The sequence below is a fragment of the Myxine glutinosa genome, chromosome 14 (assembly GCF_964187855.1).
Source record: "Myxine glutinosa chromosome 14, kmMyxGlut1.1, whole genome shotgun sequence".
NCBI lineage: Eukaryota > Metazoa > Chordata > Myxini > Myxiniformes > Myxinidae > Myxine > Myxine glutinosa.
In genome coordinates this window covers 39,068,853-39,094,582 of record NC_136274.1, presented here as the reverse complement: position 1 = coordinate 39,094,582, position 25,730 = coordinate 39,068,853, and the positions used below count along the sequence as shown (strand labels likewise).

General features: G+C 43.6%; 1 protein-coding gene across 10 annotated transcripts in view; it reads right to left on the bottom strand.

Annotated features, from left to right (window-relative positions):
- The window catches only part of SYNRG (synergin gamma), a 93,279-nt gene extending 68,556 nt beyond the window's left edge, over window positions 1-24,723 (bottom strand). For 9 of the 10 annotated variants that reach the window (XM_068135635.2, XM_068135636.2, XM_068135641.2 and 6 more), the window contains exons 1-2: window positions 24,657-24,711; window positions 599-633 (exon numbers count right to left, since the gene is read on the bottom strand). In XM_068135635.2, the coding sequence (XP_067991736.2) occupies window positions 599-633; window positions 24,657-24,697 (76 nt within the window). In that variant the 5' untranslated portion in view covers window positions 24,698-24,711. Of the gene's footprint in view, window positions 1-598; window positions 634-24,656 lie in introns of all 10 variants that reach the window. The other variant, XM_078768031.1, reaches the window with a different exon arrangement.
- Window positions 24,724-25,730: the final 1,007 nt, after the last annotated feature.

Genomic DNA, 25,730 nt, shown 5'->3' with positions numbered 1-25,730 from the left:
GAACAAACTCCCTCACTCTCTTCAATCCCACTCCACCCTCCAGGTCTTTAAAACAGCTGTTCACCACCATCTCTTATCTTCCCCCATCCAAAACCTTGATCTTTTCTACCCCCACTAATTTCACCCCAAATCCTACACTTTTTTGAAATACCAACTTCTGTCCTGGAAGTCCTTGGTCTCCTTGTGTTTTATACCTCTCCCCCCCCCCCCCCCCTTCCCACGCCTCCTCCCCCCAAGCCCTCTCCCTCCCACACTTCTCCCTGCTCTCAAATGTTGTGTTTGTGTGCTTCCCCTTCTCTCCCCATCTTGTCTTCGCTCCCTCTTTTTATATATTTTGTTTGTCTGGTTGATTTGTTTGTGAAATAAATGTTAGCTCTTTCACGAGCCTCGATTCAGTATACAAAAAAAAAACAACAAAAAAAAACAATCAGGTCAAAGGCTACACCCATCGACGTCAGCAGCGCTAAAACTTTATTTACTTTAAGCATGAAGTTCCTTGCGGAGTACAGTATGGACCTTGTTAAGGCCTTTAAAACAAACAAAAAAAAATCAACAAAATTATAGATTTGTTCTTACATTAAAAACAAAATAAGCTTACCTGGCAGCATGTTACCTCCAACTGGAAACATGTAACTGAAAGTAGGCAAAGAAGGGAAGGAGAAGAAGGGTAAGTGGAAGGGAAGTGGAGGTGACGGGTAACACAGAATTGCATGGTTAAGATTGCAAAGGAAATGTCTTTCAAAACTCTTTAAGACATTTATTTATTTGTGATTTTCCAAGGCTCGCGAGATCTTGGAGACGGCGGCAGGGATTTTCGAAGCTCCACACGGTCTCCACGTTTTTCGAAGTTAAGTCTGTTCACAATTGTATTTTGTCGAAACTGTATTTATCTTTCGGTGTGTGAAGTTATTGTGTGCAACTTTGGTTGTTTCTCGGTGTTTATCTTTCATAAATTGATCGTCTGTTTGCCGTGTCGCGAGCAAGGCCTTGTACAGTGTGCACTGTACAACCTTGAGGCTTTGTTTTTCTCTCAGTGGTCCGTCGTTTGTGATCCAATAACTTTCGTTCTCTGTATTCCCAGTCTTTTCACCCATAGCCTACTTCCTTGTGTAAATCTCAACTCAAAAAAAACAAAAAAAAAAAACATTTCCTTCTCTGTTCTCATTCGTTTATTCATTCTTATTCGTTCGTTCGTTCTTCGACCACGTGTTTCTCCCCCATTTCCCCAGATAGTTTTCACTCATTAACCTTCAATGTTTACACTTTCCCCTCAAGTTATGTATTCCGTCATATTTTATAACACCTTTTTCTTCTTCTTCTTTAAAAGGCTGCTTTCGACTTGCTCACCAAATCAATTCATCCCAAAAAAAATATCCATCTCCTATAGTGCCTTTGTTCTACATTCCCTAAACTCTCCTGCACTCCATCCTCCATCCAGCGTCCTTAAACGTATTTTTAACTCGAAGGTCACAAGAAACTCATTTTGCAATAAATGTTCGTTTCCCATAAATCGTACACTTTCAAAAATCCAATCTCACCCCTCCCCTCCAAATCTTCCCCATAACCCCTCCCCTCCAAATCTTCCCCATCACCCCTCCCCTCCAAATCTTCCCCATCACCCATCCCTTTCAAATCTCCCCCCTTGCCCCCTCCCTCCTAAACTACCCCCTCACCCCTCCCCGCCAAGACGCCCCCTCGCCCCTCCCCTCCTAAACTCCTGCCTCACCCCTCCCCTCCAAATCTCCCCCATATCCCATCCCTTTCAAATCCCTCCCCTTGTCCCTTCCCTCCCAAACTCCCCCCTCACCCCTCCCCTTCAAATCTCCCCACCCTCATTGCTTCTCAATTTCCCCCCGCTCACTCCCCCTCCTCAAAGCGTCCTCCCCGCTTCTTCCCCCTTCAAACTCTCACCTCCATCTCCCCCAACCTTCTGCCTCGCTCTTCCCCCTCCTCAAGTAACACCTCATTGTGGCTCACCCAATCACCATCAAACCTTTTGTCCGCCCCATCCTTCCCTTTCTCCGAGCTATTCTGAAATCTCTGACACACCTTCAACAGCTCTCCCTACCTCTTCCACCTCTTCCACATCTTACCCTACCCCTCCTCCCCCCTGTTCTGTATCTGATGCTCCCCCTTCCTCTTCATTAACGGTATGGACCTCAAACATCCGGGGCCTTCGTTCAAACTTAACCGATCTCTCCATACAGGTTGCTTCTGTCAAACCAGACGTGATCTGCTTAACAGAAACTTTCCTCCTTTATGATGTCTCTGATTCCATAGTATCTCTCCCGGGCTACTCCCTCCTCCGGTATGATAGACCTGAGCCTCGTCCTGGAGGCGGGGTTGCTATCTTTATCAAAAACTCTCTTCCTCACTCGCCCTGCACTGCACTCTCTCCACCTCACCCCCAGGAATACCTCTGGCTACGGCTTCCCCTTCGCTCCCACCTCTTGTTCATATGTGTGTTGTACCGTCCACCAAACAGTGATGACTCCATCTACATCTCGCTGTCTGATGATATGGACCAACTTCTATCTACTCATCCCAACTCTCTCTTCCTCATATGTGGTGATTTCAACTGTCATCATGCCAGTTGGCTGGGTGTGGGTACCTCTCTCACCAGCCATGGCTCCTCAGCAAAGGACTTCTGCGACTCACTGGGACTGACACAATCTGTCAATTTCCCGACCCGGATCTCAGTCAACGGAACATCTTCTCTTCTGGACTTGGTTATGACTAACTTCCCTGAAAATGTCTGCTGCTCTTCTTCTGCTCCGATCGGAACATCTGATCATGTCCTTGTTAAAGTGGACATCTCTCTGACCATCCTCAGGGAGCCTGCTCAGCGTCGACGAGTCTGGCATTTCACTCAGGCCAACTGGCACGGTCTTCAAGCAGCCATCAATCATCTGGACTGGTCTCCCATCTCTACCACCTCTGACATCAACTCATCCTGGGAATTCTTCCAAAGTAAATTGCTCTCTCTCATGCACAGATTTATCCCATCTCGTCTTCAGTTGTCATACCCTTCCTCCCGTCCATGGTACACGGAATCTTGTGGTGAGGCTGTTGCCCAGAAACAACTTGCCTTCGTCTCCTGGAAAGCAAATCCAACGGAAGGAAATCTCATTTCCTTTCACAAAGCCCGAAACAAGTGTGTGTCCACCCTCAGGAGAGCCAGGAAACAATATCTCTCTGTTCTCAAGACCGAACTCTCTTATCTGTCTCCCTCTTCCAAATCCTGGTGGCGTCTGGTCAAATCCGTTTCTGGTGTTTGTTCCCCCTCCATCCCCTCCCTTACCTCAAACGGCTACACAGCTGACTCCGCACGTGAAAAAGCTGAATGCCTCAACTCTGTGTTTGCCTCTAAATCTTGTGTCCCAAACCCATCCCTCTCTGTACCCACCATACCCAGTCGTACCCTGCTGCTCCTGGACTCCGTGTCCTTTCCTCCTGACAAGGTGGAAAAGTTTCTGTCAACCCTCGACTCTGATTCTGCAACTGGACCCGACGGCATCAGCCCACGGGTCCTAAAATCCTGCTCTGCTGCTCTATCTCACCCTCTCTCTGTTCTCTTCACCCTCTCTTTTGCTCAAGGTCAACTGCCATCTGCTTGGAAATCAGCCAACATCACCGCTTTGCACAAAAAAGGTGCAAAAACAGATCCTAGCAACTACAGACCAATCAGCCTTCTCCCAATTATCAGCAAAGTCATGGAATCCATCATTGCTTCTGATATGAAATCTTTCCTCTTCTCCAATGGCTTGATCTCTGATCATCAATTTGGTTTCAGACCAGGTCACTCTACTCTGGACATGCTGCTTCTGCTGTCTCAACAATGGATGGAGGTCCTCAATGCCAAACAGGAAATTAGAGCTGTCTCCCTCGACATATCACGTGCCTTCGACACGGTCTGGCACCCCGCTCTGCTCACCAAACTCTCCTCCTTTGGTATCCATGGAAATCTCCACGCATGGCTGGCGGACTTCCTCTCTAGTCGTCGTCAACGTGTGGCCCTGAATGGGTTTCTCTCATCTCCTCTTCCTGTTCAGGCTGGAGTTCCCCAAGGCAGTGTTCTGGGCCCCGTGCTTTTTCTGGTCTTCATCAATGATCTCTCTGACTCTCTCGAAAATCCTCTCTATCTCTTTGCTGATGACTCCACTCTCTGCCGCTCCATTCCTCTTCCCTCAGATCGGCAGTCTGCTGCCTCCTCACTCTCTGAAGACCTGGACAAAATCACAGACTGGACAAACAAGTGGAACATGTCTTTCAATCCTGACAAATCTCACACTCTTACTATGTCTCTCCGAAAAGATCGACTGGACAACCCTCCCATCTACTTTCTCAACAATCCTCTCCAAGAAGTTCTGTCGCTCAAGATTTTGGGTCTCACTATCTGCCATGATCTTTCTTGGGAAAACCACATTTCCAAGCTGGCCTCCAAAGCCAGTCGCCGACTGGGCATCCTCCGTCGTGCGAAGTCCTTCCTCGGCACACCTGAGCTCCTCACCACATACAAGGCTTTCATCCGCAGCTCAATGGAATACTGTTCTCCCCTATGGGCCGGTGCTCCTGCCTCACACCTAGCTCGGCTTCACGCTGTTGAAACCAAAGCTTTCAGAATTATTGGAATCTCCCGCGATGAAGCTATCTCTGAGGGCCTTTGACTCACTCACCGCAGGCAGGTAGGTGGTCTTTCTGTCTTCTACCGACTCCTCTCCGGCCTTGCACCCCCAGCTCTCTCTGTGCTCTGTCCCTCAAATATTCCTACAGGTCGCACAAGATCTGCCAGCAACCCTCTGATGGTTAAACTGCCGAAATCTCGGCTCTCCGCTCACCTTCACTCTTTCATTCCTCTTTTCTCCCGCCTCTGGAACAAACTCCCTCACTCCCTTCAATCCCACTCCTCCCTCCAGGTCTTTAAAACAGCTGTTCACCACCATCTCTTATCTTCCCCCATCCAAAACCTTGATCTTTTCTACCCCCGCTAATTCACCCCAGATCCACCTTGTTTGAAATTCCAACTTCTTTCCTGGAAGTCCTGGCAGTGTCCATATGTTTTATACCTCTCCCACTGCCCCCTTCCCACGCCCCCCCCCCCCCCCCAAAGCCCTCGCCCTCTCTCAGATCTCTCGATGTCTCCATGTCTCTCGGTCCCTGCTCTCAAATGTTGTGTTTGTGTCCTTCCCCCTCTCTCCCCATCTTGTCTACCGCTCCCTATGTTATATGTTTTATGTGTCGGTTTGTCTTTCTGTGTGATTAATGTTCGCTCTTTCACGAGCCTCGATATTGTATACAAAACAAAACAAAACAAAAAAGAAAAAAAGGCTAATGTTTGGAAATGTCGGATGGAGACCACTCAATGGCCAAAACATCTGACCAGAGCCTTTCCTGCAGAGCAGCTGGAAAAGTTAGTGGAGCCTTCAATTTTGAATAAATTCAATCAGCATATCTTTTATGACATATATGATCCAAAGCAGGGATGCGTTTTCTAAAAATAAGTTCTGAAAAAAGGGTACCATAAAAACTATTTTAGCTGGACTACGCAGCAAGCAAGCTACCTGGGACTGGAACATAAAATGTCTGGTGACCAAACGCAGATCACTGTACTACTTGCAGAAGTCCGTAGTAAAAAAAACCCCCCAAAAAACACGATATGATTTTAAAAAACACGAGTAAAAAAAAAAAAAAAGGAAGCCTTTGATTCTTGTGCTGGTTGAAAGGTTTAAAAAAAATGGGAGCTTATATATTTCTTAACAGCAAAGAAAAATAATATTTTTGAAGGAGCAATCGAGGCAGTGGTCTGTTACCTAAACACCACCCAGGTTCAATTTTTTTTGTCCAATTTAAAAAAACAATTTTCCCATAGATTTGGATTAATTTGAAGCAGCTGAAATGTGAAATTTTGAAGAAATTGGAGCTAGGCTTGGGCATCCAAACCATCATGGTGAAATGTGTTGGGAAATATAGTGAACGAAGTAAGATATTTTAGGATAAATCTCTTGTGCTGGTTGAAAAAGTTAAAAGAAATGGAAGCTTACATATTTCTTAACAGCAAAGAAAAAAAAATTACGGGAGCAATCGAGGCAGTGGTCTGTTACCTATACACTGCACAGGTTCAATTTTTTGGTCCTATTTTAAAAAAAAATTCCCATAGGTTTGGATTAATTTGAAGCAACTTTTGACTTCTTTTTTTTTCTTCTCCGAGGAGGACCGTTTCCGTGTTTCAGGGTGGGACAGAGACAGACAACATTAGCCTGATATATGTACACAGTATGCAGTGTATGGTGTTCTGTGGGCTACCAGTTTGCCATAAAACTACACAGTATTACCTTGAGTATGATTTACCTGCATAAAGAAACATACTGAAGGAGGCAAATAATGCTATCGGAAGCTCTTCACAGAGAGAAATTGCAAAACTATCCATCACTTTCGTCACCAAATGTGAAATTTTGAAGAAATTGGAGCTACGCTTGGACATCCAAACCATCATGGTGAAATGTGTCGGGAAATACAGTGTACAAAGTAGGATATTTTAGGATGAATCTCCAAAGTTTTCAACAATAGTCATTCCAAAGTTGGGAAAGCAATAGATTTTCTGTGCAGTTTTATCAGCATAACCTGAAGGGGGCAGACTCTTCAAATAAGTCATTTGTTGTCATACTTATTAAAATCCCCACCGATACCTACCTTCTTGTGGGGAAGGCTGGGCAATGTTTTTTTGACCAATTTTTCATGAACCGGCTGGCAAGGACTTATGTTTGATAAGGTGGCAGGAATTTGGAATTTTGTTAGGGTGCCACTTGCAAAAGACACCGTGCGATCATTAACATCCATGAACGACTGGTGCTTGAAGAAAGGATGCCAAGTTGTAACGTCCAGCCAGGGGACACTATGTGCATGGAAAACACCAGGAAGACAGTTTATAGCTGGGTCGAGATTGAAGCCCAGGGTGAACAGCTCAAAAGTGAAAGACCCAAATACGTCTAACTTCTTCGCACCCAAAACCGATAACAGTCAACGATGGCCTTCTTTACCAAGTGAACCACAATGTTCCATGTCAAATTTCATACTTCAGGAAAGCAACTATTTTAGGATTATTTGCATTAAGCCAGAAACACCATGATCCAGACCAGCACTTCCCAACCTTTTTTCTGTCGTTTCCCCCTTCAACCAGTTCAACCGTCTAGAGAGATATATTGAATATATATATATATTATATATTCAACATTATATATATATATTGTTGCGGATATGGGATTTGCATCCATCCATATCCGCTTGTAAATATTCCCCTATTTCCTCAATACTTCCCAACTATCCCCAATCCCCCATTCCCTAGTCCCATTTTCTGTAAACAACACTCTGTAGACCCGACCTCCCCCTATTTCCCCCATTAAATGTCGTGCCCAGGTTCACCGCATCTCATGTAAGACAACTATAGGACATCTTGCTAGTTATTCTTAGTCTATGTCAGTTAAGGACTCGTTTCCATTAATTCTGACCCTTCGTTGCACCAGAATGTGATTGTATGGCACCGTTAGGAAGTTTAGGACCTCCCAATACCTCCCCGCAGCTCTTCCTCACGGTTCAGCAACAACAACAACAACAACAGCAACGGCGGCAGCGTGCACAGGGAGTGCGCGTCCTCACTCCGGCTTGGTTGGTAGGGGGTGTTGGGAGGGCATGAGGCCTTCCCAACGAGCCGCCATCGAACATGTGCTCGACGGGGTTACCAAATAGGGGCTCCCTGTCAGCTCCTCGTCAAGGGCGGAGCCCGGTAACCCCCGCACCCAATGGAAGCGGCGGACCGGTCCCATCTGGGGCAGAGCCAACCAGCCGAGGGCGTGTCACTCCCCGCTGAGCATGCGCAGGAAGAGGGAGGTGACGTCAGATGCGCGCTGAGCTTGGAGCAAGCAAGACGTACCCTCCGAGCGCTGTGAGGCCTCCCCGCATCTCTGGACTGGACCGTGCTTTATCCTGTCCCCGAGCCAAGGTGCACCTTGTGCTATCGACTACCTGTCCCTTCCTGCCATCAATCCCTGTGTAAGTCAGCCTTGTTCCGTTTGTCTGTGGTCTGTCTGGGATAAGATAAGACTGTAATTAAGTGCCTATCTCTTCTGTGTCTTTACCTCACTACCTTGTAATCTACCCCTTTTCTCCACCGCTGTAATTATATCCTCCTCCGGAGGTCTTGAGAACTGTACCCCTGTTGTCGTGTCATTTAACCCAGCCGTTGTGTCCTTTCCTTCATTGATCTAGCGTAGCGCGACTCGGCCAACGTTCGAGTATAATCGGGTAAACTGTGCAGACGCGGTCATACCAAACCGCTCGGTAAACTAACATCCAAAACCGCGTCTGTAACAATATATATATATCTCCAAGAGCTTTAGCGTGGCTCTTCCTTTTCTATGTATTTTCTACACATATCACGATACATACTTGTCAGATATACATGCCTGTTGTTTCTGTAGACTAAGAAGAAGGCCTTTGTTGGTCGAAAGCTTGTTGAGAATTAAAGATCGACCGTCCTGAAGCTACGTCCGCGTCTGATTTAATCTCCCGATTATATATATAATTATATATATGTGTGTATATATATATGTGTATATATATATATATGTGTGTGTGTGTATATATCTATATATATATATATATATATATATATATATATATATATATATATATATATATATATATATATATATATATATATATATATACATATATATATATATATATATATATATATATATATAATTATATATATATATTATAAAAGAAAGTTTTTGTTTGTTTGTCTGCGCAAGCTAATCTGATCGGTGAAAGATAGGAGGAAACCTCTAATACAAAAATGTCAGGACGGGCCCCGGGAAGGTTATAGGCTAGGTGGTGAGACCGGTCCAGGCCCACCTCGGCCGGGCCGGGCCCAGTTCGTAATTAAAAGCTGAGCTGAATTATAGTAGTCAATCTTCTACGGCCGCGAGTAAAAGCTGAATTATGGTAGTAAATTCATTCAAAAAGAACCAAAAATGTCAGGCCGGGCCCTGGGAAGGATACAGGCTAGGTGGCGAGGCCGGTCGAGGCCGCTTCGGCCGGGCTGGGCCCATTTCACAATTAAAAGCTGAGCTGAATTATAGTAGTCAATCTTCTATGGCTGCGAGTAAAAGCTGAATTATAGTAGTAGTAACAACAACAACATGCATTTTAAGGCCATTTTCCCTGCGAGAGCTGGGGTTAGCCTTGCAGTCCCCATGACAATCTTCTCCATTTTGCCCTATTTTCTGCATCTCTCCCGGTTAACCCCCTCGCCCGCATTCTTCTTCCACCATCTTTAGCCAAGTCTTTCTCGGTCTTCCCCGTCCTCGACTTCCTTCCACATTCATTTCCATCACTCTTCTCAACCAGTCACTTTCATCCTTCCTCAACACATGACCAAACCATCTCAACCTGTTCCTCTTCACAGCATCAATCACAGGCTCTATTCCCATCATCTTTCACAATTCATCATTTGTCTTCCTCTCTCTCAACGATACTCCGCACATCCACCGAACCATTCGCATTTCCACCCTTTGTTGCTGCTCTACGTTCATTACCCATGTCTCGCTCCCATAAATCATAACACTTCTCACACATGCAGCATACACCTTTCCCTTCAGCTTCAACGAGACTCCACTCCTCATCAGCACGCAACCCAGTTCCCGAAACTTCTCCCATGCACATCTCACTCTTGCAACCGTTGCCGAGTCTGATCCACCTTCTTCATTCAGCATGTCTCCGAGGTAGCAAAATGTTTTCACACCTTCCAGCTTCACGCCGTCTCCAAGATCCAACTCAACATTTCCTCCATCTGCAGCTCCCTCTGTGTGCACCTTACATTTGAATGTAGCTGCCACACTGGTTAATGACCCTCTCAGACCACTACATTTTTGATGAACCCACTCAGCGCACATTGTACATTGAATGGAGTTCACTCCAACACCCTTCCTGCACACAGCACATGGCCACTTCCCAGTTCATTCCACCTCACCACATGCTTTACCACTTGCCATCACCTTCGTCTTTCCTATATTCACCTTCAGACCTTTTGTCTCCATACATTCCTTCCACTTGTTCATATTTTCCTTCAGTCCATCTATACTTTCCGCAATCAACACCAGATCATCTGCATACAACTCCCACTGTAAACCCTCCTTTACGTTCTGAGCTAGCACCTCCATCACAGCTACAAATAGTAGTGGACTTAGTACCGATCCCTGATGCACTCCCACCTTCACCTCAAACTCACCACTGTTCCCGTCCTTCGTCCTTACAGCTGTGCGCGCTTTTGTACATTGCCATCACTACTCTGATCAACCATTCCTCCACTCCCAACTTCCTCAATGCCCATGTCAATACTTCGCGTGGAACCCTATCGAATGCTTTCTCCAGATCAACAAACCCAAGAAACAACTTCTTCCTCTTCTCCATGTACTTCTCCTGCAACTGCCTCACAATAAAGAGCGCGTCTGTCGTTCCTCTTCCTGGCATAAATACAAACTGCATTTCGTCGATCTTCACCTATTTGCTTATCCTCCTCTCCAACACCCTTTCCAATACCTTCATTCCATGCTCCAATAACTTTATCGCTCGGTACGAGCCACACTCCAGAGGGTCACCTTTCCCCTTGTAATTATAGTCGTAAATTCGTTCAAAATGAACCTGTGTGCAACGCCGGGTGCTTTCGGCTAGTATGTATATATATATATATCTATATTATAATAGCCGTAGATGATTCTGTCTGTCTGTCTGTCTATCTGTTGGGTGTCTGTCCGGGGTGTGGCTTACTCGGTTTGCAGAGTCGCTCCACCCATAGCTCCACCCATTCTGGGAGTGGCTATAAACAAATATCCACCATTTTATTAACTCGCATAGCTTTGAGTCCTGTTTTGTAGGCCCGTGGTGTCTTGCTCTCCCCCAGTTTTATTTCAAATCAAATTCGATAAATCATTTCATTTTTCACAGTCGCTAACATAGTTTTAGACTCGGTTGAAAAAAAACGGGAAGAAAATCCGATGAAAGTTGCCGTTTATAGAACGAAATGAATTCTCAAAGGCCTGTAACTTCAAGGCCATTGAGTCTCTCTCACGCCTTTATCTCCAATCTAACTCACCATATGATTTCATTTTTATCGATGGTTTTACTTTTAGACTCGGTTGAGTTAATTGATTGAGTTAATCCACACACGCGGGAAAATGCAGAGATATATTTTTTAAAATCGCGTCATGGTGTATCATACACCGCCCAACATGACACCGCCGGCAATGTGTCGATATATATTAAAAATTCGCTTTTGCTTTTCCGTTATGATATATTACTATTTCGTTTGATGATAGTCGTCACAAAAACGTCAACAATGATGCCGACATATATTTCTTCGTTTTTATTTCATTCAACATATTAGCCGGAAGTAAAATATGTTTCAGGAAATTACCGAGAGATATTTCTTCGTTTTTTTTATTAGTTATGTGCGCATACACTTTAAATAGGTTTATTTGAAATCTTTAATTTTCCACAAACATTCCACACACGCGGGAAAATGCAGAGATATATTTTTTTAAATCGCGTCATGGTGTATCATACACCGCCCAACATGACACCGACGGCAATGTGTCGATATCTATTTTAAATTCGATATATCATTTCATTTTTCACAGTCGCAGACTCGGTTGAAAAAAAACGAGAAGAAAATCCGATGAAAGTTGCCGTTTATAGAACGAAATGAATTCTCAAATGCCTGTAACTTCAAGGCCATTGAGTCTCTCTCACGCCTTTATCTCCAATCTAACTCACCATATGATTTCATTTTTATCGATGGTTTTAGAGTCGGTGTCAGCAATAATTGAGAACATTCCACACACGCGGGAAAATGCAGATATATTTTTTAAAATCGCGTCATGGTGTATCATACACCGCCTAACATGACACCGACGGCAACGTGTCGATACATATTAAAAATTCGATATATCATTTCATTTTTCACAGTCGCTAACATAGTTTTCGACTCGGTTGAAAAAAAACGGGAAGGAAATCCAATGAAAGTTGCCGTTTATAGAACGAAATGAATTCTCAAACGCCTGTAACTTCAACTTCAAGGCCATTGAGTCTCTCTCACGCCTTTATCTCCAATCTAACTCACCATATGATTTCATTTTTATCGATGGTTTTGGACTCGGTGTCAGCAATAATTGAGAACATTCCACACACGCGGGAAAATGCAGAGATATATTTTTAAAAATCGCGTCATGGTGTATCATACACCGCCCAACATGACACCGACGGCAACGTGTCGATATATATTAAAAATTCGCTTTTGCTTTTCCGTTAAGATATATTACTTTTTCGTTTGATGACAGTCGTCACAAAAACGTCAACAATGATGCCGACATATATTTCTTCGTTTTTATTTAATTCAACATTATTAGCCGGAAGTAAAATATGTTTCAGGAAATTACCGAGAGATATTTCTTCGTTTTTTAACATTAGTTATGTGCGAATACACTTTAAATCGGTTTATTTGAAATCTTTAATTTTCCACAATATAATTTACTTGCCATTTATCATTTGATGATTACGAGACAAATTCCTCTTGAGGATCGTGACAATTCATGCGCTGCGTGGAAACTTCTATTTCCAAAATGAATGAGACGATCGATGAAGAACGCAGACTTGAACAGGATGCAGCAAGAAAACGAATGAGACGGGCGAACGAGTCCATCGACGAACGTCAATGCAAACTTGCGGGGTCACCCGTGGGAATCCCACGGGCATGGATGTGTGTGACATTTCGACATATTGAGTTTGATGCTGCACATTCATTTTTACAAAATGGTTACTGGCAAGTCATCAGATCCAGAAATGGTGTAAAAACCACCGTTTAGAGGCCATTTTTCCCCGCAAAGCGGGGGTTGGCCTTTTCGGGGACCGTGGTAGTTGTTGTTTTTTTGTCCCCTTTTTGAAGCAATGTTTTACGGCCGGATGCCCTTCCTGACGCCAACCCTTTTTGCCGCCTTCAACGACAAACAGGGAATTACCAGTGAACTGGTACTCAATTAGCCGACCTCGGAAGGATGACAGGCTGAGTCAACCCCCCTGGCATTAATTCGGCGATCGACCGAGATTCGAACCCAGGATCCTAAGCCGGCACCCTAGCCGCTAGCCCAACACCAGAAATGGTGTCATGAACACAATTTATTTACGCACAAGCACAAAAGCAAGACGGGCCGATTTCCGATTCCGACGGGCCGACGGGCGAGACGGGCCGATTTCCGATTCCGACGGGCCGATTTGGAGCAAGAAAAAGAACGAGACGGGAGAAAAAGGAGAGAAACGAGACGGGGAAAGCCGATTGGAGAGGCGAGTGAGGCGCGATTGGAGAGGAGTGTGAGGCGCGATTGGAGAGGAGTGTGAGGCACGATTGGAGAGGAGTGTGAGGCACGATTGGAGAGGAGTGATTGGAGGGGAGTGTGAGGCACGATTGGAGAGGAGTGTGAGGCACGATTGGAGAGGAGTGTGAGGCGCGATTGGAGAGGAGTGTGAGGCGCGATTGGAGAGGAGTGTGAGGCGCGATTGGAGAGGCGTGTGAAGGATTGGAGAGGAGAGGAGTGTGAGGGATTGGAGAGGTGAGGGATTGGAAAGGAGAGGGATGTGAGGGTTTGGAGAGGAGAGGAGTGCTAGGTGGAGAGAGGAGAGTGTCAGGTGGAGACAGGAGAGTGTCAGGTGGAGACAGGAGAGTGTCAGGTGGAGAGGAGTGAGGGGTCACATATTATGTGAAATAAATAAATTGTGTTCATCACACCATTTCTGGATCTGATGACTTGCCAGTAACCATTTTGTAAAAATGAATGTGCAGCATATAACTCAATATGTCGAAATGTCACACACATCCATGCCCGTGGGATTCCCACGGGTGACCCCGCTAGTATATATATATATATATACGAGAATATAGTTTATATATATATAGTTTATATATATAAACATATCTATCTATAATTCCAGTAATCTCTGTTTGTACGTTTGTACGTTTGTACGTTTGTACGTTTGTTTGTCTGTGACCGCTGTTTCTCGACAACTACCGGTCCGATATACTTGAAACTTGCCAGGTATATTGCTGGGGACCCGAGGATGTGCCTTTTCAAGGTTTGAAATTAATCGGACAAGTACTTACCGAGCTATGGCGATTTAGCCGTTCGCCGTTCGCTTTGGCTTTGCGAATGGACCAAACCATTCATGTAAATAGAGGGGGGGGGGTGTTCTGTGGTCGTTCGCTTTGGCTTTGCGAATGGACCAAACCATTCATGTAAATAGAGGGGGGGGTTCTGTGGTCGTTCGCTTTGGCTTTGCGAATGGACCAAACCATTCATGTAAATAGAGGAGGGGGTTCTGTGGTCGTTGCGAATGGACCAAACCATTCATGTAAATAGAGGGAGGGGGGTTCTGTGGTCGTTACTGCCACGTGGTTTCAAAGTTTTTTTTTGTTGTTGTTGTTTGCACGCATGTTTTTTTGCACCCACGTACGGGCACGCCCTAGGATGTTTACACACACACACCCCTACACAAATTTTTTTTTTTTTTTTTTTTGGGCAAGGAACGGGCACCCACGTACGGGCACGTCCTAGCTTATATATAGTACGGGCATGCCCTAGTATATATAAACAAGGCAAAAAGTAGCCAAAACACAAAATTTACACACACAAACCCACACACTCCTACACATACATACAAACCTACACACACACACAGAGACACATACACACTCATACATATACATTTTATTTTTAAAAAAATTATTGTATATAAATTTTTATTTACCGACGATGTTATAAATGTTTATGTTAAGTAAAAAGTCGAAGAACAAAATAATTAAAGATTTGAGATTTATTCACTAAAGCACAATATTACATGAATGCTCATCTTGTATTTCCCTTGGAATAAGTTTCCCCCCTGGAATCCTAAAATTTCCCCCCAGGGGGAAATTTCCCCTAGGTTGGTAAATGCTGATCCAGACGGAACAGACCAATTTCCATATGGTCTAACCAAATGAGGCTAACAACTCGGTGTCCCGTCCCCCATCGACCCATGCCCCCTTCTAACCCACCCTTTCAGGACAATACACCTGCCCCCAAAAAACAGCTTGCTCACCAAATGCCTTCCTGAAAGGTGAACTGCCTACCCTGCCTGATTCGGCCGATAGGTCGTATCACCCCACACCGTGTTTGACTTTAAAATGCACGGTCAATGGCAACATGGGTTTAACTCCAAAAAATGCATACAAGCACATGAAGGTGTTTTCTTTGTAAAAACATTATATTTTGCTTGCAAATGAAAAGCGCCAATAAGATGCATTGTGATTGCACGTTCTCCGGAACGAAAAAATACCCATCAACATTTCAAACAAAAAATAAATAATAACACAGCCGGCCCTCGACATTCATAGTTCCACGTTTTCTGGCCCTGCATATTCGCCGTTCATAACATGTGGCCTGGTTCTACATTCGCGGTTTAAAAAATATATCAGAATTTTTTTTTTTTTAAATAATAAAAATTTTAAAATAAAACTTTTTTTTACATATCAGGACTGGTCTTCTATATCTACCGCCGCTGATATTAATTGAGCTTAGGAATCCTTCCACAGCAAACTGCCCTCTCTTATGCACAGATTCATCACATCTCGTCTTCAGTTATGTTACCCATCCTACCGCTCTTGGTACTCTGAATCCTGTGGTGAGGCAGTTGCTTTAAAACAACTTGCATTCTCTTCCTGGAAGGCAAATTCAACTGAAGATGAGCTCAGATCATTCCACAAATATCATAACGAGTGTCTACTCTCTAGAGATCTGGAAAACAACGTCTGCCCAATGTCAAGAATGAACTTGCAAACTTGTCGCCCTCCTACAAAACCTGGTGAGGCCTCGTCAAGATTTGCACCCTCTGCCCACTCAATGCGTCGTCACCCTCAGGTATCTGCAGGATGCACGTGCTCTACCAGAAAACCTCTCGTGAAACTGCCAAAATCCAGAACCACGCTCGTCTCCACTCATTTATTCCTCGTTTTATCCCCGCCTGTGGAACCACCTCCCATAGTCTCGTCGATCTCATTCTTCCCTCCAGGTCTTCAAGACAGCTGTTCACCACCATGTCGTCATCCCCCATTCAAAATAATGATCTTTTCTACACCAGTTAAACCACCCCCACCCCTCTCAAAATTTTTGCTTTTGTATCCGTATTGTCCACCTTTTGCGTTCTCCCTTACCCATCATCATTACCTGCATCGTTTGTTTGTCCATGCCCATCTATTTTCTCCCTCCACCCTGCTGTTGGTGCTTCCCCCTTTCTCTTGCTGTTCACTTTGTTATGTTGTGCCCTGATTTATTCTGTGTCCTAGCTCTTCCACAAGCCTAGACCATGTAGTTATAAAAGGTCCTCCCCCCCCCCCAATTCAAACAATGCCCCCACATTTGCGGATTCAACATTCGCAGCATTTTCCAGGAACGTATCCCACATGAATGTCGGGGTCCGAATGTACAGTCATAAAAAAGAAAAAAGAGCCAAATAAGCAAAAACAAGACCAAGTATGGTCGTCAGGTAAAGCAAATCAAATTTCCAAAACACTAAAATATGCTTCGGATTAACAAAAAGTATGAACAACATGATATTCCCTTTTTCGCTCCCTCGGCCCTGCTGTTGGCATTCCCCCCCTCTTTCTGCTTTTTTTTTTGTTATGATGCATCCTGATCCATTGTTTTTGCTCTTCCATGATCCTCGACTCTGTATACAAAAATAAATAAATAAAAAGGATGCACTCATAGGATGCACTCATAGGATGCACACATGCCCTACCATGTCTTAGGGTCAAAGAGAAACTTGCACATACACGACGACTTGTAAGCAAAGGTCGAGAGGAGGCATTAGTCGGCTTTTACACAAATTTCAGACATTATGAGAAAAACGGGCAAATCAACAATATGCGACGGGGGTTCTCAACGTGCAATTTGTTGCAGTCATTGCAAGGACCACATTAAAATGTTGGCTTCCCCTCTGGATCAGCATCATTCTTTAAACATTGCAGTTAAACCATCCAGCTATTGCTCGCCTCGTGAGGCTATAATCGGCAAGCTGGCAAGCGGGAATGCCGCCGACGTCGTCTCTTGGGAAACTGAGCACATTTCCGTCACTTGCCAAGAGGAAGGATAAAGCGAAAATGGAATATTTATTGCAGTTGTTCAGAGGGGGAAAAAAAACTTGCAGAAGCCTTAGAGTTGCAGCTGGCAGAATGAAAGGCCCAAACTAAGGGATCGTTAGGTATGGCACTGGAATTTCACAGTTTGAATACAGGATGCTGTTTGACTTTAGGCCCGGCTCAAAACGATCATTCTGGTGTCTCACAGAAAGGGCGAGGCACCACGACGAACGTTAAACTGGGGCGTCCCATCTGCTGACATCAGTTGGTCAACGTTAAAGATCACACTGTTTGAGTGAATCATCGCCAACACCCTGAACAAAGTACAAACTCCTGCCCCAACCAACAGGGGGCGCTGCATCAGCAGCACAGCTACACCCCCGGCCAGTGACGCTGCTCGTGGCCTTGTGCTACATACAAACTAAAGAATAATAATAAGAAGAAGAAGGTAGAGTTCTGTATAGCTTTGGGTCTTCATTCTGACAAAATTTGAACAACTTTGGAAAAAAAAAATGATTACTTTGTTGCTCAGAATGACATCATAATCATATTACAAATCACTGAATCTACCTGACCAGTATATCAAAATGTGTGCCAACAATTATATGACCATGTGTAGCAAACCATGTGGGGATAACTCGTCTTGGCTCCGAGATATGACACAGTCCCGAAAATTCAAATTTGACCAAATATGGTAAATGTGTTAAAGACGAGAAAGCATCAAAATGCAAAACCCATCTGCTTTGCACTCAAATTAAACTTGATGAAAACATCAGCTAGAAATAAAAAATTTAAATACACACACACGCACGCAGATACTTCAAGACCTGGGAGGACTCCATTCTATCTTCTGAAACACGCATATGGAGACAACAACCAACAACGCGCAGACGGGCTCATAAACATTCTGAGTTTATTCATGGCAGCAGCGTTTTTTGTACCCCGCTCCTTTCCTACGAGTACGCACACGACAGTGACCAAGTGATTTGGCTGTAAAGGGCAGTTTTGTTTCATTGATTAATCAATTAATCGATTAATTATTTAATTGTTCGATTAATTACCGAATTAATTAATTTTCAAAAAGTTACAGATTCAGATGAAACACTGGTGGTTTAGGTATGCCATTAGCCAATTGATTAATAAATTAATCATTTTACGATCATTATTTATTTATTTTAATTACGCAATTAATCAATCAATTATTGTACACCTCTCCAGACCAATACTGTCTCTCCGTGCTGCACCAGAGGATGTTATCGATTTATTTGGCACGGGGGCGGTGTACTTTGAATGTATCTCTACTCGTTACGCTCGCCAGAGGAGAGGGTATTGCATTTGAGTCCGTTTGTTATTACATGCCGGAAAAGATTCCGGCAAGTATGTTGGTTGGTTGGTCTGTCTCTCTGTCTCTCTGTCTGTCTGCCTGTGCGCAGTACTATGTCTACACCGTTGCACATAGAATCGCCATACTTCACACACATATTTGTCTTGCCCTGGAATAGACTGTGCCCAATTTTTAACTCTCTCGGCCCAAGGCCTCCATTATGACGTCAGAATTCGATAATTCGACAAGTACAAAACTTCATCCAATCAAGATGCAATTTCTTGAGTGCAATGTCGGCATAAATTGGTGGAGAAAAAAAAAAAAGATGACGTCATCGGTCACGTGGTTCGGCCGCCATCTTGGAAAAACCAAAAAACTTTGCACCTCTATATCTCCAAAAGTGCTGAATAAAAAAAAACTGAGACATGGCTCATTGTAAAGAACTCTCCATGGAGAATAAAATACGTTAATGATGATGTCATAGGTGCCTCAATTATGACGTCATAATTCGACAAGTACAAAACTTCATCCGATCAAGATGAAATTTATTGAGCATAATCTAGGAATAAATTGGTTTAGAAAACAAATAATGATGACGTCATCGGTCACGTGGTTCGGCCGCCATCTTGGAAAAACCGAAAAACTTGATCCAAAATGGCTGATAAAAAAAGCACATTCCGGCAAGTCCTCGGTCTCTGACCGATTTTTCATTTGTCTGTCTGTCTGTCTGTCTGTCTGTGAACAAAATATCTCAAAAAGGTGTGGACGGATTCGGATGAAATTTGGCAGAGATGTAGCGTATGTCACAAGGACAAAATTATTAGATTTTGGTGAAGATCTGGATTCAGATCCGACTACTAAAAAATTTTAAGTGACTTCACCATTGGGAGAAAGGGCCAAAAACGATACAGAGCAGGATATCTCAAAAAGCTATGAATCGATTTGGACGAAACTTGTTGGACAGGTTGTGTGGGTGACAAGGAAGAATCGATTCAATTTGGTGAAGATCCGGATCCAGCAAGTATAATTTTTGAAGTGATTCTTCACCATTGAGCGATATGGCCAACCAGGCGGAGGTATGCTCGCCTACAGGTCACAATGCTAAACTGATCAGCATGAAACTTTACCAAGTTTCAAAGACCGTCACAATTGAAAGCCGATTGATTTTGAGGTCAACAGTCATCGGGAGGACAAATTTCTAAAATCGCCATTTTTCATCAGATTTACTTAAAAATTGAACAGCATTTGCATATTGATTCACTATATTGGGAAACAAACTATTTTTGAGGTCAAAAGTCAAGTCAAGGTCAAATTTCCAAAATCATCAATTTTCATCTGAAAAATCCATTTTCATCTGATTGACTTGAAAATTAAACATCAATTGCATAATGCTTCACTGAATTGGAAAACCAATTATTTTGAGGTCAAAAGGCCAAAGGTCAACTCAAGGTCAAACTTCTAGAATCATCCATTTTCATCTGAAAAATCGTCACTTTTCATCCTATTGACCCAAGCTTTGATCAAGATAGTCAATTTTAATCTTGATGAAATGGACAATTTGATGGATCAATGGCAACCTTTTTTCGGGGGGGGGGGGGGGGGCGGAGAGGGGGTGGGGTGGAATTTGCAAGTATCGTGCTCTGCATGACGTCTTCTTGTATGTTTGTTTGTTCGCCCAGAATATATATATATATATGATTTTCTCTGCAACCGTTGGTCCGATTGACAGGAAATTTTCAACATAGGTGCAACTCCTCCTGTAGAATTTTTAAAATGATATTTATGACGTCACAGCTCACGTGGTACGAGTGCCATCAACCATCATGGAAAAACATTGCACCTTCATATCTCCGAAAGTGCTGCATTGAAAAAATTGAAACATGGCTCAAATAGTACAGAACTCTCCATGGGGAATAACATTATGACGGTTCCTCCATTATGACATCATAATTCGACAAGTACAAAACTTCTTCCGATCAAGATGAAATTTCTTGAGCATAGCCACTTGGGATAAATTGGAGAAAAAAAATGATGACGTCATCAGTCACGTGGTTCGGCCACCATATTTGTTTTAACACAAAAGCCTTAAAACCACTGAAAACACTGCCATTGAGGGTCTGCCACCTCTGATTGCTCTTTCTTGTTTGTTTGTTTGTTTTTTAATTCACTGGTAAAGCAAGCAAGTCGTATAATATATTTTAATAGTCGCTTGAGTTACAAGACACAATGCATTGCAAAACCCCATTAACAGGCATTGGTCATTTGTGCTCTTATGATCTGGTCTGTTTGATACACCTTCGGCTCTTGTCTGTCAGTCTCATCTGCTGACGTGTGTAGCTTGCTCGGGTTCAGGCATGCCATCACACATATGCATCCTAATGAGCATCCCAAGTTAATCCTGATACAATTACATCGCCACCAAGAGCATTTTCCGGTAGTGCACTTATAGTTCAACAACTCTTGGCATGAAACAAGCATTGGCTTGCATGCCATTAAAATGGACTGCAAAGTCCGCTGGTTGGACTTGCACCCAAAATCTTCCTCCGCCGATGTAATATCAGGTAGCGGTGTGTGTGTGTGTGTGTGTGTGTGTGTGTGTGTGTGTGTGTGTGTGTGTGTGTGTGTGTGTGTGTGTGTGTGTGTGTGTGTGTGTGTGTGTGTGCGCGCGCAACACCAAATAATGCACCGATGCTGGCTTCAGAGTCAGTGATGGTTGAAGGTATCCTGTGGAAGTGGAGGATTGTGGAAGAAGTGGAAGATTGCAGTCCAAGTCTATGACTCTACGGAACATTCCTGTTTGAAGCGAATTGATATTTGTAGCACTGGATGATGGGCAATACAGATTCCTGACAAATTCCTCAGCTCTTTCCAAGTTGAATACACCTCCCTGCTTCATTATTGGGTCATAGCAATTGTGGTTGAGCAGGTAGACTTGTAACTGTGGCCATCAAATTGTTTTATCACAACCGGTTACCTGGTGGTATGCTGGAAAAGTGACTACTATATCTAGCTGGAGAGATTCATGAAAAACATGAACAGGGATGAAGCGAGGGCATTTTGATCTGCCTGCACTCATCCATACATTAGAGGAAAATTTATGCTTATGATGTAACAACACAACCACTACATCAGTATCTTTGCTGTGAACAATGATTCCATCTTTGTATCCACTCTTTGATGCAACAAATACATGAAGAATTTGGTAGTACTGTATTGATCAAAAATGGCATCCATGGAGGAGGTAAGATGTGGCCTTGAAAACTAGAAAACTATTATGGCAATACCATCCTATTTCCGAATCGGCGTAACACAAACCAGCCAAGTTTGGTTCCAAAAATTTAGAACCTTTACTAATCGGGACAATGCTCTGTCGAAGGCGCTCTCCACTTATGTTCTGCTGTTTGATTCTTTTCTGCTTGATATTCGCACGGTTTATGGTGGTGAACTTCACAGGCGTCCAGGTCATGGTCACCTACCATTCTTTAGGTTATGATTGTGTTCGGTGACTTTCTTGAACGCTCTGCCGACTTCCGAATACTGTACTTTGTGTAATTTGTTGTGCTTACGAGACTGACAAAGGATTCATTTTTGTGCAGTCTATCATGTGTCTATCTTATCTTATAGTTGTTGGTACCCCCAACACAAGGTTCATCAACATCCATTGCAGTGAGAGTTGAAGGTTGGGGCGTCTGTCAGAAAAACACTGCGTTTTGTTTTACTTAACAGATCATGTTTGTTAGTGAAGGATGCATCACACCCCTTAAACCAAGTAACGAAAACCTATCACAGCCGGACGGACATCCCGAATACATAATGCCTCCGGCGACTTCGTCGGCAACGGCATAAAAAACCATCGATGCTTTGAAGAATGAGAAGAATGATCGTTTTAAGGCCATTTTTCCCCGCTAGAGCGGGAGTTGGCCTTGCGGGCCCCATGACAATCATGGTTCCCTGTTTGAGGCAATGTTTTTATGGCCGGATGCCCTTCCTGACGCCAACCCTTAGTCGTCTCTTACGATCCGCAGGGATACGGTGTACCTATTCTAAACCGGGGTACACACCGTGATCATTCATCCCAGCAAGCTGGTACTCAATTTGCCGACCTCGGAAGGATGACAGGCTGAGTCAACCCCCCGGCGTTAATTCAGCGATCGACCGGGATTCGAACCCAGGATCCTGTGATCCCAAGCCGGCACCCTAACCGCTAAGCCAACACCAGGCTTTGAAGAAAATAATAAAAAAACGAACTTTTACATCCTCCACTAAAGGTGGGTGGAGATTATGTTTTCACCTCTGTTTGTTTGTCTGTCTATGAAGAGGATATTTCAAAAAGTTGTTGACGGATTTAGCCAAAATTTAGTGGAGGTCAGGTGTGTGACAAGGAAGAATTGACTCAGTTTTGTTGAAGATTTAAATCCAGATCTGGATTAGATAATTTTTTTAATTATTCTTCACCATTGAGAGCTAGGGCAAAAAAACGATACAGAGCAGGCTATTTCAAACATTTGTGGACGACTTATGATAAAACTTGTTGGACGAGTTGGTTAGGTAACAAGAACAAGCCGATTAGTTTTTGGTGCAGGTCGGAATCCAGATCTGACCGATCAGTGGGATCCAAAACGTAAACTGTTCAGCCTGGCGGAGGTATGCTCTTGTCTGAGTGCCGTTCAAGTTTCAGATATAGCTTTACGTTTATGAAGACATGCTTTGCTGGACTATTTGAGAAAGGTATGTTGAGTGTTGAGTGTTGAGAGCTCAACAATAGTTGAGCTGTTCTTTGCCACTGACTCGATCCTTCAAGCTAAAGAAAGCATTGGAACGTCAATCCTGTACAATTGAAGCTCCGTCTGCAAATGCCAATTGTCATCATGTGAAGATATTTGTAAATTAAAGTACTCATATGGTACAAGACTGCAGACCATGTGGTTAGCCATGGAGTTTCTTGAGTACCACAGGCAATTGAGAAAAAGCGTGTGGATGAAAAGCCCTCTCACGATCCCATCCACAAGGCAGGAAGTGGGAATCTGTAATAAAAGAATGCTCACAAGGTCCCTTGAGGTGTAGCCACATCACCTTCAGTCACCCAAGCACGTTTAACAGGTGATCAAGGCAAAATAATCCATCACAGTTTCGTTGACTTTTAGTCAACAATCTTGTGTTGCTTCTGAAGGATGCCATTTGAGGGACAGAAGTTTCAAACCCCATAAATGTAAGACTGTGATCACGAATTTGGAATTTGTTGAGGGTGTCGGAGATAGCTCACCGACTCTTCGCAAAGGAAACCGTGGGATCTTGAACGTCCACCAATGAATCCTGGCAGACGGAACGCCCGTTTAACGTCCATTTGAGGGACGGCACACACATTGACGAATCACCCCACCTGTTAAGCACCAGGATGGCAGTTTGCAGGTAGGTCGGGATTCGAACCCAGGCTGGACAGCTTGGAGGTGAGTGTGCGTACCTGAAGGCCAACCTTTGCTTGTTGCAATCACAACAGTGGTTGTTTACAAGTTATGCAAACACAGTTATAGTGCAAATAATTATATGTCAATGAAAATCTCGAAAGATCTTGTGGTTCAATGTGAACTAAAATTAAATAAAAAAATACACAACAACAACAACAACAACAACAACAACAACAACAACAACAACAAACTCATGTGAACAATGCTCATTCAGGTATTCCATTAAAATAGATCGAAGAATGCTTAATATAACGATTCTTTCGATTTAAAACATTCAATAGTCTCCTTCCTTTCGACATGAAAATACACCTTGACCAGGTGGGCTGACAAGAGACATAGAGAAGCCTTCATATTTAATGAGGAACTTAACCGCATAATCAAGTGAATGAGCCGGACTCAGCGTCGACGACAAAGCAAAAGTTAAATGCGAAGTCAACTGGACAGAGCGGCGAACCAGTCCGGAGCATACACCTGCCTGACCAGGTAATTAAAACCGAAATACCGTCACGAAGATTTGCCAAGCTCCCGTAACCGTCACACACAGCTCATTGAGATTGCCAAAACAGCCAACATAAATCGAGCATACCCAACTACCATCTCCCCTCGATAGTTCTACAAGCAGAGAGGAAACCGCAAGAGCACTCACTTGCCGGGAGGGCAACCAGGTGCACCTCCAGGAAACGCCATGTTGGAGCTATACCCCGAAAGCGAAAAGTCTCATTACTTCCGGGTGCTTTTCCTTTTGATAATTCCTCTTCATCAATCATTTTATATTATTTACTGGAATAAATATTTATTCGTAAATGTATACAAATAATTCATTGTATAACCACAAAAATAAGTACGCGCAATTAGGCAATACACCGCCCCAAATGACCACGCATGAATTATTGCCTTTATTTCAATGTATAAGGAGACTTCACGTGAAAATGGCATGTGTTGATGAAATATATAAATTATATTAATGGGAAATGCCTGATGTCAAGAAAAATCATTTTATTTCTGCACGCTTTGTGGCATACAGAAATAAAATTAAATACCTTTATAATAACCACCTTTAGTGGTGCACCGAGCGATTAATAAAATTAAATACCTTTAAAGACCCAAAATACCCTGAAGACCCAAAACACCCAAAATACACAAAAGCCCCTGAAGACCCAAAAGACCCCGAAGAGCCAAAAGACCCAAAATACCTGGAAGACGCAAAACACACTGAAGACCCCAAGGACCCCAAAGACCACGAAGACCCAAAACACCCAAAAATACCCTTAAAGGCCCAGAGGATCCAAAAGACACTGAAGACCCAAATGGCCACGAAGACCCAAAACACCCTGAAAGCCCAAAACACCCTGAAGACCCAAAAGACCCCAAAGACACAAAATATTCTTAAAGACTCAGAGGAAACAAAAGACCCTTAAGACCCAAAATCCCCTGCAGACCCAAATCACCCCAAAGGCCCAGAGGATCCAAAAGACAGTGAAAACCCAAATGGCCCCAAAGACCCAAAAGACCATGAAGACCAAAAACACCCTGAAGACCCCAAAGACCAAAATGACCCTGAATACCAAAATACCCCAAAGACCACAAAGACCCCGAAGACCCAAAACGCCCCTCGGACTCAAAAGGCCCGGAAGACATAAAAGACCCTGAAGACCCAAAATACCCCGAAGATCCAAAACACCCTAAAGACCCCCAAAGACCCATAAAGACCCAAAACACC